This window comes from Diceros bicornis, chromosome 12 (genome assembly GCF_020826845.1).
Source record: "Diceros bicornis minor isolate mBicDic1 chromosome 12, mDicBic1.mat.cur, whole genome shotgun sequence".
NCBI lineage: Eukaryota > Metazoa > Chordata > Mammalia > Perissodactyla > Rhinocerotidae > Diceros > Diceros bicornis.
In genome coordinates, this window is record NC_080751.1 from 56,718,398 (window position 1) to 56,733,067 (window position 14,670).

General features: G+C 43.3%; 1 protein-coding gene across 4 annotated transcripts in view; it reads left to right on the top strand.

Moving 5' to 3' along the window:
• KIF3C (kinesin family member 3C) overlaps positions 1-13,618 on the top strand; it is a 35,405-nt gene extending 21,787 nt beyond the window's left edge. For 2 of the 4 annotated variants that reach the window (XM_058551632.1, XM_058551633.1), the window contains 3 exons: positions 11,645-11,753; positions 11,931-12,103; positions 12,343-13,618. In XM_058551632.1, the coding sequence (XP_058407615.1) occupies positions 11,645-11,753; positions 11,931-12,103; positions 12,343-12,436 (376 nt within the window). In that variant the 3' untranslated portion in view covers positions 12,437-13,618. Of the gene's footprint in view, positions 1-449; positions 2,117-11,644; positions 11,754-11,930; positions 12,104-12,342 lie in introns of those variants that run through there. The other 2 variants (XM_058551634.1, XM_058551635.1) reach the window with 2 other exon arrangements.
• Positions 13,619-14,670: the final 1,052 nt, after the last annotated feature.

Genomic DNA, 14,670 nt, shown 5'->3' on the forward strand with positions numbered 1-14,670 from the left:
ATGGGGGAGGGGTGGAAGGATGCAGATGGGGGATGGATTTCTCAGGACCTAATGGAGGCGTCTCCATGAAGGAAGGGTATGGTGACAAAAACAAAATGTCTCATTGGCCTGGGATGCAGAGAATACCCCATGAGAGGCCTCAGGAGGAGAGGAAGAGCATCTCAGCCTCTTGGCAATCACAGGGTATACTAACATTTGGCCAGTCTGGTGAATATTCATTTGTTGGATGCCAAAAACAGCAACAATAGTTGATATTTGCCTTACTGTGTGTCGGGCACTGTGCAAGACTCTGCAGACAGAAGGTAAACCAGACAGAGTTGGGAGCTCCAGTGTGTCCAGTGGAGAATACAGAGTAGTAATCAGATCAGGAAATGATAGAGATATGATCCAGTCTTTATAGCCTCACTCAGCTGGGTGATTCAGCATTTCCACCTGTTTCCACATCCTAGCCCTTAGGTACAGTTTGTGTCCATTGGCTGAGTGTGCAGCTCCCTCTGCTGGTGGCCATGAAGAAGACGACCAGCCATTCAAGCCCAACAGAGTGACTGCCTCACCCAGCAGGACCTCTCTGTCCCTTAACTGAAAATCTGTATACAGAGGTGTTTAGGAGGCCAGATACCTGTGCCTTCCCCAGAGATTCTTTGCTCTCTCTATCCTAGGAAGGTAGAGCAGGAGTCTTCCCAAAGCTGGGGTGGGAAGCTAGCTGTGGAGGTCCACAGCTTCTTACTGGAACATCAGATGCCAACTTAATCTGTCTACTTTTTGAAAGGCTGATCCTAGCCAAGGTGACACTACACAGACTTGTAAGTGGCAAGTTGATGAGTAAAAGACTTTTCAGTGGTGTCACCTTGGACTTACAATCCACCTTTCCCATCTAGGTAGAGACCTGCGGTAGTATAGCGTCTAATGTAGAGAGTCTCCACCCTGGCCACAGCTAGAATCACCTGTCACTTTGGCTCCAGAGAGTCTGATTTAAAGGGTCTTGGGTGGATCCTAGGACTTAATTTTTTTTTCCCAAAGCTTCCAGGTTTGCAAGCCAGGCTTGCAAACCACTACTCCAGTGCCCTCTGCTGGAGAGGGATGCTGGTGAGACCTCTGCTCTGTAGAGTTGTTTTGCGCTTAGAAAAGTTCTTGAGTTGAAAGTTTGCAGGTGGAGGAATTTCTTTACATTGGATAGAGATGGGATGAAAGAGGCTCTGAGAAGGCATGTGGTTTTTTTTTTTTTAACATTTTATTTTGAAAAAGGAGAATTGCAAGAATAGTACAAAGAATTCCCATATACCCTTCAGCAAAATTCACCAATTGTTAGTATTTTGCCACATCTTGCTTTATTAATTCCCCACTCCCAACCATTTAAGTTACAGACATCCTGACCCTTTACCTGTGTTTCCTAAGAATGAGAACATTCTCTTACGTAACCATAGTACAATGATTAAAATTCAGGAAATTTTATATTGACACAATACTATTACATAGGCAAAATTCAATTTTAGCCAGTCCTTTCTGGCAATTTCCTTCCTCACCCCACCAACTGAGATCATACACTGCATTTTCATGCCTGTTTAGTCTCCTTTAATCTGGAAATGAGAAGGGATCTTAATTTGAGTTTTGCAGTTTTATGCTTCAGAAGAGGTTGTTCATTTCTCAAAACATCGTCCCTGCAGTTTTGACTTGACTGCCTAAGCACACGATCCAGACTTTAGAGCATGGCGAGTGCTTTGCCTGAAGCTAAGATGAGCTTTCTGCTTAATGATTATGAATTTCCATTCTTTATTTCTGTTTTTTTTGTTGTTGTTTACTTTCTTCCTTTTAAATAACTTTTAAATTAAATAACCTTTTAAATAACTTCTCTTTTTTTTTGCAAAAATAAAATGGTTTGCATACACTGAAAAACTATTCACAGATTTTTAAAATTAAAACAGCTGTCTTAAAAAAGCACACTTTAGGGCCGGCCCGTGGCTTAGTGGTTAAGTGTGCGCGCTCCGCTGCTGGCTGCCCGGGTTCGGATCCGGGCGTGCACTGACGCACTGCTTCTCCGGCCATGCTGAGGCCGCATCCCACATACAGCAACTAGAAAGATGTGCAACTATGACATACAACTATCTACTGGGGCTTTGGGGGAAAAATAAATAAAATTATTAAAAAAAAAAAGCACACTTTAAATAATTTTTAGAGTAGATACCAGTAATAACTTTTAAAAAGAAAGAAGTCCTCCAAAATAGAGATCAGTGTCTTTATTGTTTAACTATTGCCTTTCCCAGCCCATTGTCTCTTATCCCTCTCTTCTGCTTTAAAGGCGCCCTGGGCTGGACACAGTGGAGCTAGTTCTTGTGATGTTCTTTTCCCACTTTTCCTTTCTCTTCTGATTCCCCCACAGTCTTTCTTGCTGGAGGAAAGTAATGCAAAGAGAGAAATATTCAATGTTTTTTTTTGCCTTTGGAAAACCTGAAAACTCTGATCATTCCTCGAAAGCTTCTAACTTTAGCTTACTCTGTAGTGCTTTCTTTTCCATAACTCTTTGGGAAGAATCACACCTGACATCTGTACCCCTTTCATGTAAATCTGCACAGAGTTGCTCCCCAACCTGCATTTGCAGGTCTGTGTTAGCAGTGCTTCTAACTGGATCCCAGTTGGACTGTGTTCCCTGAAAAGTTTATATTAAAAATGTAAAGATATAAATATATTCACAAGCTTTTTCAAAATTGTGGTTAAGTATATTCACAACTTAACCATGCTATTTTATACAGAATATGAATGGACCTGCTTGGAATACATACAGAGTATATATTTAATTTAATTTAATTTAATTTATTTATTTATTGCTGAGGAAGATTGTCCCTGAGCTAACATCTGTGCCCATCTTCCTCTATTTTGTATATGGGACGCGACCACAACATGGCTTGACAAGCAATGTGTAGGTCCACACCCAGGATCCAAACCCACGAACCCCAGGCTGTCAAAGCGGAACATGTGAACTTAACCACTATGCCACCAGGTTGGCCCCTAGAGTATATATTTTAAATAGAAAATATCAAAATATATCTGAGTAAGGGAGGCCAGCCCTAGTGGCCTAGTGGTTAAGTTCAGCATGCTCTGCTTCGGTGACCCAGGTTTGGTTCCTGGGCGCGGGTGTATACCATTCATCAGTGGCCATGCTGTGGCGGCAACCCACATACAAAATAGAGGAAGATTGGCAACAGATGTTAGCTCAGGGTGACTCTTCCTCAGCAAAAAAAAAACAGGAAGATTGGCAACAGATGTTAGCTCAGGGCAAATCTTCCTCAGGAAAAAAAAAAATATATATATATATATCTGAGTAAGAATAAAAGGTATTAGAGCAATTATGACACACCAGTGTTCTCTACTATATTTAACTACAAATTATATAAACACATTGTAGATTTCTTTAAGAAAAAACTTCAGTAAATTACTTCAAAAAGATTTATTAATAAATACCAGGTAATCAACTATATGCGATTCTGTATTACTACTATAAATTTTTTTAATATCACTATCCATTTTGTTATGTCTGATAACTGTAATAAATAATATTTATCTCAGAACTTTAAAATCACAAAAATATAAAAGAAAAGTAAAAATAGATCTAGGAAGTTTTTATATGAAACAAATTTTTTTAATTAGGTTTTTGTTTTTTTTTTTTGGCAGCAGTTGGTGGTTAAAATAAAGTAAAAACAATTCCCTCATGATTGGAATCCCAGTTATGGTTCTGACTCAGCACCGAGAGCCTCAGGGTAGCATCATGGGGCACGAGTCACTGGCCCAGACCTCCAGGATCAGCTACTCCTAGCCCCTCATTTCACAGCAGAAGGTCCTTGAACGCAGCTTTCTCTGGTTCAGCCCCAGGAGCCATGGGGTCTGAGGCTGTAGAACAAGCTGCCTCCCTGGGAGGGAAGGGAGCACTGGGTCCCACTATTTACAACATAAGTTAATCAGGGCTGGAAAAGCTCTTTCTTCCCAAAGCATATTTAACTAATCAGGGCATTGTTCCATTTGCTCAATTCGAGTGTGGAATATTTTGCTTTGCTTTGGCCTATGGTATTCTGGGGATGAGCACACTGAAGCCTGCTCAAAGGGAGAGGAAAAAAGCATTGTTGGAAAGCAGTTACCTAAAGTCACGCTGTCCCTTTAGAAAGCTTTTGTTCGAGGACGTTTTTCCCTCATCCTACTCTAGCTGCGCACGTCTACCCCCCACACCCCTCCTTGTGCCTCTCTCTAAAACAAGGAGTGATTGTCAGGCAACTCTTGAAACACGCCCATATCAACTTATTTTGGAAGTCTACCCCTTTTTCTTTTTTCTCCATCTGCTATCTCTGTGCTCCGCCAGTCGACACACAATGACTTCAGGTGAGGCACCTCCCACAATCACCAATGATTTTGTATTGAAGTTACTTTGAAAAAACATTTTTGCAACCAGCTCCAGCAATAACTATTTTACAAGTATGACCTTTTATTTTTAGTTTCTCATAATCAACTTTATTTTTAATCGTGTGTATACAAAGCTGTCTTCTAAGGGTCCAGTATTTGGCAATGTCTGTAGCCTATGGTTTCCAGTTCACAAAATTCTATTTGTAACTTTAGCCCTTTGCCCTTCACAACCCCAGCCACCCTAGATTCCTTTCAAAGGCGTCATGGTGCAGTAGAAGGAGACTGGACTTTGGATTTAGAACATTCTGATTTGTAGTCCCTGCTCTGCTACTTTCTTGTGGTCTTGAGAAGGTTTTTTAACCTCTCTGAACCCAAGTTTCTTCACCTAGAAAGTCAAGATAATAAATATACCCTGCAGAATTGTTGAGGTTGAAATGAGATTAATGTCTGGGAGGCTCCAGGCCAGTACCTCGCTCAGAGGAGATGATCAATAAATGGTCGCAATCATACTAATAAGCCAATATCATAATTACAGGGACGCCAGAGAAGCCAGTTTGCCCTCATCCCTTAGAAGTGCCATAGAAGGGCCATTTAGTTTATTGTTTTTATTTTGGATTTTGATTTTTTTATTCAGGCTGCCTCCAAGTTTAGAGAGAGAGCATTCCTTGCTCTAGTTAGAATCAGGATGGGACCTTAAACTGCTTTTTTACAGAGGCAAAGTTTACCTCGGTAAGAACATTCTCAGCTCTGGGTTGAGTCCCCAGATTTATTCCCAGGCCTGTGACAACTGAGGAGAGTCTGCAACAGGAAGAAGTTTCCACCTTCCCGGGCGGGCTGCGGGGCAGTGTGAAGAGGGGGAAGAGAGTTGAGACCCGCAGAGGGTGCTCAAGGTGGACAGCTGCCCCGCGGGGCAGAGGGACCAGAGCACGGGGGAGAGTTGGATTTACTGTGGCAGCTGCGTGTGCAGGACCTGGAAGGAAAGCACACCCTGTGATGTTGGGTGCCTGTTTTCAGAACAGGAGAGGAAAGGGGTGATCAGACAGAGCTGGTAAGGAGAATAGGGTCAGCCCCTGAGATGGAGCTGAGAGGACTTTTTAATATTAAGGGGAGAAAATACTGTGATAGCAGCCATACGGAGGGAGGGTCCTAGGAGAGCTCTTAGGACCTACTAGGTACATGATAACTGTTGTGGGTCACTGTTGGGATGAGTGGATCCAGCAGAGCCAGGCCTCCGCTCTGGGCTGTCTGCCACGACCTGCTTACTCCAGAGGGATCAATCATGGAAAGTAGGCCTGGGGCAGAAGAGGGAGTAGAAGGGAAGTTTGGTGTCCCAATTACACACTCCCCTCCCCCAGCCCCTTCTTCCCACATGCCACCCAGAATAGCCCTGGCATCTTTATTGGGTCAGGCTGCCAATTCGCCCTGATCCACTGCCCTGCTCGCCCAGCCCTGTCCTTCTGTCCTGCTCCCAGAGCCCGCAGCCTTCCAGGCGCACTTCAGCCCCAGACTGTTCTGTGTGTACTCCTGAGAGACAGTGCAGCATCATAAAATAAAATATTTGGGAAGGCTTAATTCCAAGTCTCTTCCTAACCGTATGACCTTGGACGCAAAAGGCACGTGGCTTGTCTGAGCCTCAGTCTCCTTGTCTGCCCTGTCTACACCTCAAGAGGTTGTTGTAAAGTTCAAAGGGGATGCATAGAGGCACCTTATGAATGACAACTTGTTATTTTACTAATTTCCCGCTCCCCTCTCAGAGCCGTCACCGATGCTGCCGCTCTCCCCGCACGCAGCCTCCCCGCCTCCCGGAGGCTCTGCAGCAGCAGAGTGAGCTGGGGCTTCTGCAGCCTCCTCCTTCCTTGTTTTCATCTGTAAAGGGGGTCAGCAGGGACCCCTCAGTGGGCTCCAGCACTCTTTTGTCTGCGGATAGAGTGAACTACAAGAATGTTATTTCTCATTACTCTCCTCTGCAAAGGCAGGCACTGTTCTGTTGGCTCCTGCACGGCTTGTTCTCCTCTTCAAGGACAGAGTGTCCTATCCGTGAATTACTCGGCCTGTTTCTTCTCCTCTTCTGTCTTCTGTCTGCCTTTTGGCTTTTATCAGTGCTTGTTTGTATCCCTGCTTAAATTGTGGAATTGGGGATAAATCATCATCACAGCTGCCACATGTTGAGCCTTGCGGTGTCCTGTGCTGAGGGCTTATCTGGTTTCATCTCAGCAATTCTGCCTGACAGGGATGAGCTCGCTGAGGCTCAGAGATATTAAACCACTTCCCAATGTAACAAAGCTCTCAGGGGTAGAGCCAGCATTCAAACTCAGGTCTGTCTTACCACAAAACCTGTTATTTTTTTAATGGAAATAACTTTCTTTCTTTCCTATCTTTTTTTGTTTGTTTTGAATAATAAAAGTAATATATCACACTCATCAAATTGCTGAAAGGAAAAAGTCTGATATACTATAATTTGGCTAGAACGTAGAGCAATTTGAAAAGCAATTTGGCAATATTTAGTAAAGTTGAAAATGAATACACCCTACGACACAACCATTCCATTCCTGGGTATATATCCCAGGGAAGCTGTTGACTATGTACTTGAAGATACCTATGCAGAAATGTTTATAGCAGCACTGTGTTTAATGGAGGAAAAAAGAGAATTAACCTAGATGTCTATCAACAAAAGAATATATATGAAACATATATATGTATAAAATGCTATATTGAAACTTTAAAATACTTGATATAGTTAAACATTAATAATATAATCTAGAGCTACATGGATAAACCTGAAAAACGTTTGTCGAGCAGCACAAAAGAAAGGCAGTAAGTACACTATACAGTTAAAATTTAGAAATAGACGTGCAAATACTACATATATTATGTTTATGAATACCCATATATATAAATAAGTATAAAAACATGCATGACATTGATAAGCAACAAACTCAAGAGAGTGATTAACCTGGGGAAGGAGAGAGATGGGTGTCTTAAAAACTGTCTACATTTTTTTTTTTTCCCCTGAGGAAGATTTGCCCCAAGCTAACATCTGTGCCAATCTTCCTCTATTTTGTATGTGGGTTACTGCCACAGCATGGCCACCGATGAGTGGTGTAGGTCCGTGCCCAGGGACTGAACCCGGGCCATCGAAGCAGAGCGTGGTGAACTTAACCACTACGCCACAGGGCTGGCCCCTACATTTTATTTCGTAAAAAAGGATTTGGTGGGGGCAGCCTGGTGGTGTAGTGATTAAGTTCACACGCTCCACTTCAACGGCGTGGGGTTTGCAGGTTCGGATCCTGGGCGCAGAACTATGCACTGCTAATCAAGCCATGCTGTGGCAGGCATCCCACCTACAAAATAGAGGAAGATGGGCATGATGTTAGCCCAGGGCCAATCTTCCTCTGCAAAAAGAGGAGGATTGGCAGCAGATGTTAGCTCAGGGCTAATCTTCCTCACCAAAAAAAAAAAAAACAATTTGGTGTTAAGTATAACAAAATGTTAAGATTTGACAAAGCTGGATGGTAAGCATACAGATATATATTATTTTCTATACTTTTCTGAATGTTTGAAATAATTCATTAGATATAAAGTTATACATATTCATTGTAAAAAAATTCAGATATTGCAGAAAGGCATAAAGATAATAAAAATCACCTATAATCACGCCATTCAAGGACAATAACTGTTAACGTTTTGTTGAATATCCAGACTTTTTTCTAAGCATATGCACACATACACACAAACGTACACACACATTTCTTTAAAAACAAAACAAAAACTTCATCTTTTCATTTGCTTTTTTATTTAGTATGTTGTGGAAATCTTTTCATGTATACATAGAGCCACACACCATTTTAATGACTACATAATATTCCTTCCCATGGCTGAATAATAATTCCACTGGTCCCTATTGATGCACATTTGGGTTGTTTCTAATTTTTTGCAGTTGTAAATAATATTGCAGCAAACATCCCTGCATGTAAATTTTTGTCTCCATCTGTGATTATTTCCTTAGGAAAATTCATAGGAGTGAGAATTTGGGTCAAAGAATATGCACTTTTTAAAAGCCAAGCCTGAGTTTTGTTTTGTTTGTTTTTCAAATAACACCTTTATGGAGATGTAGTTCACATGTCATATAATTCACCATTTTAAAATGTATAATTCAGTGGATTTTAGTATATTCACAGAGTTGTATAACCATCACCACTATCAAATTCCAGAACATTTTCATCACTCCAAAAAGAAACCCCAAACCCGTTAGCAATCACTTCCCATCCTTCCCAGTGTCCCCAGCCCCAGGCAACCACTAATCTACTTTCCGTCGCTGTGAATTTGCCTATTCCAGATATTTGATATAAATAGAATCACACAATGTATGGTCTTTTGTGTGTACCTTCTTTCACTTAGCAAAAGGTTTTCAAAGTTTGTCCATGTTGTAGCACGTATCAATACTTCATTCCTTTTTATTGCTGAATAATATTCCATTCTATGGCTATACCATGCTTTCTTTGTTTATTCATCAGTTGATGGATATTTGGGTTACAGTCAGCCCTGCGTATCTGTGGGTTCTGTGTCCACGCGTTTCCCATCTGTGGATACGGAGGACCAACTAAGGGGCTCGAGCATTCTCAGATTTTGGTATTCACAAAGGGAGAGGAGGGGCGTCCTGCAACCAATCCTCTGTGGATACCGAGGGACACTGTATTTCTACTTTTTCACTATTCTGAATAATGCTGCTATGAACATTCACATACAGGTTTTTGTGTAGGCATATGTTTTTGATTCTCTTGACCCAGTGGAAGTGCTGGGTTATATAACTCTATATTAAACTTTTTGAAGAACTGCCAAACTGTTTCCAAAGTGGCTGCACCGTTTTACCTTCCCACCAATAACGTGTAAAGGTTTTTCTGTATCCTCACCAACATGTGTCATTGTCTGTCTTCTTTGGTTACAGTCATCCTAGTGACTGTGAAGTGGTATCTCGTTGTGGTTTTCATTTGCATTTCCATGATAACTAATAATATCTTTTCATGTGCTTATTGGCCATTTGTATATCTTCTTTGGAGAAATGGCTATTCAGATCCTTCGTCCGTTTTTAAATTGGATTGTTTGTCTTTTTATCATTGATTTGTAAGAGTTATTTACATATTCTGGATACAAGTCCCTTATCAGATATATGATTTGCAAATAATTTCTCCCATTTTGTAGCTTGTCTTTTCATTTTCTTTGTGATGTTCTTTGAAGCACAAAGTTCTTTGGTTGCTTGAGCGTTTTTTTTGTGTGTGTATGAGGAGATCAGCCCTGTGCTAACATCTGCCAATCCTCCTCTTTTTTTGCTGAAGAAGACTGGCCCTGGGCTAACATCTGTGCCCATCTTCCTCCACTTGATATGGGATGCCACCACAGCATGGCTTGCCAAGCAGTGCATTGGTGCGCACCCGGGATCTGAACCGGCGAACCCCGGGCCACCGCAGCGGAGTGCGCACTTAACCGCTTGCGCCACCAGGCTGGCCCCTGGTTGCTTGAGCTTTTGATGTCATATCTAAGAAACCATTGCTTAGTCTAAGGTCATGAAAATTTACCCCTATGTTTTATTCTAAGAGTTTTATAGTTTTAGCTCTTAAATTTAAGTCCATGATTCAGGGCCAGCCCCAGTGGGCTAGTGGTTAAGTTTGGCCCTCTCTGCTTTGGCGGCCCGGGTTCAGTTCCTGGGCACGGACCTACACCACTCATCTGTCAGTGGCTGTGCTGTGGTGGCAGCTCACATACAAAATAGAGGAAGATTGGCAACAGGTGTTAGCTCAGGGCGAATCTTCCTCAGCAAAAAAAAAAAACAAAAAAAGTCCATGATTCATTTTTTTAAATTGATATCTTAATAGTTTATAACGTTGTGAAATTTTGGTTGTACATTATTGTTTGTCAATCACCATATACATGTCTCCCTTCACCCCTTGTGCCCACCCCCCAATCCCCTTGCCCCTGGTAACCACTATACATTTTTCTCTGTCTGTGTGTTGGTTTATATTCCACATATGAGTGAGATCATGTGGTGTTTGTCTTTCTGTCTCTGGCTTATTTCACTTAAGATAATACCCTCCAGGTCCATCCATGTGGTTGCAAATGGGACAATTTTGTCTTTTTTTATGACTGAGTAGTATTCCATTGTGTGTGTGTGTGTGTGTGTGTGTGTGTGTATATATATATATATATATATATATACACACACCACATCTTCTTCTTTTTTTTTTTTTGTGAGGAAGATTAGCCCTGAGCTAACATCTGTTGCCAATCCTCCTCTTTTTGCTGAGGAAGATTGGCCCTGGTCTAACATCCGTCCCCATCTTCCTATACTTTATATGGGAGGCCACCACATACACCACATCTTCTTTATCCAATCATCAGTCGAGTGACATTTGGGTTGCTTTCACTTCTTGGCTATAGTGAATAATGCTGCAGTGAACCTAGGGGTGCATAAGCCTCTTTGGATTGTTGATTTCTGGTTCGTTGGATAGATTCCCAGTAGTGGGATAGCTGGATCTACATGATTCGTTTTGAGTTAATTTTATATGTGGTGCAAGGTAAGAGTCCCACTTCATTTTTTTGCCTGTGGATATCCAGTTGTCCCAGTACCATTTGTTGAAGAGACTATTCATTCCCCATTGAATGGTCTTGATACCCTTAGAGAAAATCAATTGATTGTAAATATAAGAGTTTATCTCTAGACTCTCAATTCTATTCCATTGATCTATATGCTGTTTTTATGCCAGTACCATACAGCCTTGATTACTGTAGCTTTGTAATAAGTTTTGAAACTGGGAAATGCGAGTCCTCCGACTCTGTGCTTTTTCAAGACTGTTTTGGCTATTTGGGGACCCTTGCATTTCAAGTCTGAGTTTTTAATCATTTTATTGTGCTGACTCCTATGAAGGAATATGAAAAGCAGAACCACTGATCATCGATGGTTTTGTGTAGTGTGTATATGAGTCTGAAAGCCAAAATAAGATTGGATTTTCCTTTCTTCATTCCAGCCCTCAGTCAAATCTTTTTACTGTGGAAAAAAATTGAAGCAACAAGAGTGAAGAAATATGTGCCTCCTTGTGTTGTACTAGTTTTAGTTGTCAGGTTGTATTAGAGCAAAGAGAAGAAAACTCCAGAATCTGCATTCTTCAGGCCCTCCGGGCTACTTGAATGATACTTAATTCCTCATGATATCATCTCCCCGCTGCGTTCGAAGGAAATCCATTCTAATATAGGCTCTTCCCTACAGCAGTAGCAGCCAAATGAAGAAGCGGCCAACGTCTGCGGTGGGCTACAAGAGGCCTATCAGCCAGTATGCTCGGGTTGCCATGGCAATGGGGTCCCACCCCAGGTACAGGGTAAGAAGCTGGGAAGTGAAGGGGGGAGGGGACAGAGAGCCCAAGGGAGGTGATGCTCACAGCCTCTGTTTCATCTGCCTACCTCCTCACCTTGCTACACCTAGTAATATACTGAGCGCCTAGAAGGTATGATCATCAGGGCCACTGCTCATGTCTGGCCTGATATTCCCACTATAGGCTGAAAACATAATGTTTCTGGAGTTGGATGTGTCTCCTCCAGCTGTCTTTGAGATGGAATTTTCTCATGACCAAGAACAAGACCCTCGTGCACTACACATGGAGAGGCTTATGCGGTTGGACAGCTTTCTGGAAAGACCTTCCACGTCTAAAGTCCGAAAGTCCAGGTCCTGGTCAGTACCACCATGGTCAGAGTGGGCAATGGACTTAGAAGGCGTGGAAACCACATGGGCTGATCGAGGCTGAATAGGGTTTTGGTTATACCCAAAGGGCACCAAGGGAGGGTGACAACTGGGGCTGTGGGGGTGGAGCTCCTACAGCAACAGGATGAGGGAGAAGAAAGTCCTCACTTTTCTGTTTTCTGCACTTCCCCAACCTCCCCCTTCACCCACCTTATCCCTACCCCCTGCAGGTGCCCGAGTCCTCAGCGGCCTCCAGCCTCAACCACACATGCCTCGCTGGCCTCCGCTGCTCTGCACCCCACGACCGTGCTAGACCACGAGTGACAACCTTCGGTCAGGCTGCCCATCTGACAGTCTCCTGGAATGGGGCAGCCAACCCTGTATCATCTCCCCTGCCGCTCGGTGTGCGTGTGTGTGTGTGCATGTGCGTGTGCATATGTATGAGGGGGTGAGAATCTGGCAGACCGTGCCTCTGCCTGCTCTTCTTAGCCTCCTTTATTTAATTAATGTTATTTATTCGTGGAGCTCAGTTAGTGTGGGAGAGATGCCCTCGCCTGAGCCTGCTGTGGTCACTGCATAGCCTCCTTTTCTTCTGACTTTAGACCCCTCCCCCCCGAGTCAGACATCAAGCTCCTCCCCATCAGCTGCCCCCGGAAGGGAAGGTGGCCAGTGCCTGGGAAGAGAGTACTGTTTCTACCTGTCTCGCTCCATAATCTCCATCTCCTCCTATGCTGAAGGTGAGCAGCTCCTAAGCACTTTCTGGGACTAGAAAAATGCTAGATGTCCCCTGAGGACAAGAGACATCCTGACAGTGCTCCCAGCAGAGAGAGCCCCGCTCTCCACTTTCTGCGCCTCAGACAACCTCTTTCGGCTTCTCGGGCTCCTTTTCAAGGACTTAAAAGACCTCACCGACACCACCCATGCTCTTCAGCTTTGGCAAGAACTCATGGCTTCCCAAACTCTGCCTCCTGCCCACATTCCCAAGATGGGAATTATGAACCAACCAGTTGCTGCCTCCTGGGGACCTGCAGGAAATGGAACAGTAATGGAGACAACATGGACAGTCATCAAGGGAAGTCCCTCATCTAGGTCTCTTTGTTTCTGTCCCCTCTGAGAAGTAACTTTGGTCAACAAATGATCAAGCCACCTCCCCATTTCTGAGATGCTACTCCTTCCTGCTTTGATCATTTTCCCTGCAGCTGCTGGATCCCAGTTCATAGTGGGAGAGATCAACGCCATTCTCCCCTTGGCTAAGCAAAGGGATCAGAATCTATTGCTTTTCCCCTCATTTAGCATAGGAGACGGAGACCCAGGCATAATCTGTCAACTTTGCCCATTACCCCTGTTTCTGGACACTATTGTGTTGAAAGCTGACCCTTTCTTCAGCGTTGTGCAAATTGGTCCCTAGGGAAGTACTCCTCACCTTCCATTGTCACATCCCAAGATGTCTCCTGGTATCTCAAGTGATAAGTAAATTTCTACCAAAAAAAAAAAGAGAGAGAGAGATTAGTTTTCCTTGACTTACTTTTTCAGTGTGTATTTTGATGGAGGAGTGAAGAGGTAATCATGAAAGAAAACAAGTGGTTTAGGATTTCAAAATGCCCTAATAGTGGGCATTCCTAATAGGAATAATCCAGTTCCTAGAATATGAGGAGTTTAGTCCTTGGGGTAAAGACATGAAACTGACAGATCTGCCTGCAATTTGGTCTGTGGGAGGTGGGGGGGGGGGTGCTGATTACCTGGTTATTCTCTTTCCATCGGGACATGACCTCTTCTTTCACAGTTCAAGTTCTGCTCTAAGGACCGAGCTATGGTTTGGTTCAACTCAATGATGCTGTCATTTCTGCTGTAATTACTGGCCTAGATGGTTGGGCAGCTCACTTGCCATTTGCTCCTGTCCATCAAGGAAATAACATTTTTCCTCAGAGCCCAAGAGATTATTTGAGACTCAGGATTCAGATCAGAGATTGAGCTGTGGCTGAGACAGGAGTTGTGTATAGAAATCCCCCAGGTGGCCTGGGCTCAGGGGACCCTCCCGGCTCGTGTCGGGCAGCCTCCCCCACTGACCTCTTTCTTGTTTGTGGATGAAGCAGCACGTGTCACCCCCATTCATCACTTGGACTCTGCATTGTCTGGTCACTCAACCCTCACAGTCTTATAGCACAATATACCCAACTTCACCACCCCCAGTCTGAGGGCTGGGCTCGAGGTGTGGTCGGAGGAGGAGCTCCTGCCTGCGGTTTTGTGTACGTGTGTATGTGTGTGTGTGTGTTTGTGTGTGTGCTTACCTCCACAGAAGACACTCTACACTCAGCGTAATATATACTGGAACACGGCCACTGGGGTGGCTGGATCTCAGTTTCTGTCTCTCTCTCTTTCTCTTCTTTTCCTTTTGATGTATCAAACATTTGATTGACAAAATAAGGGCCTTGATTAGGACCAAATTTCCATGTCTGTTGCTATGGTCTTTATTTGGGATGACAGTTAACAATGCAGTGGCCCATTCTTGTCACTCTATACATATGACAATACAGGACATATGTAATATATAAATATAT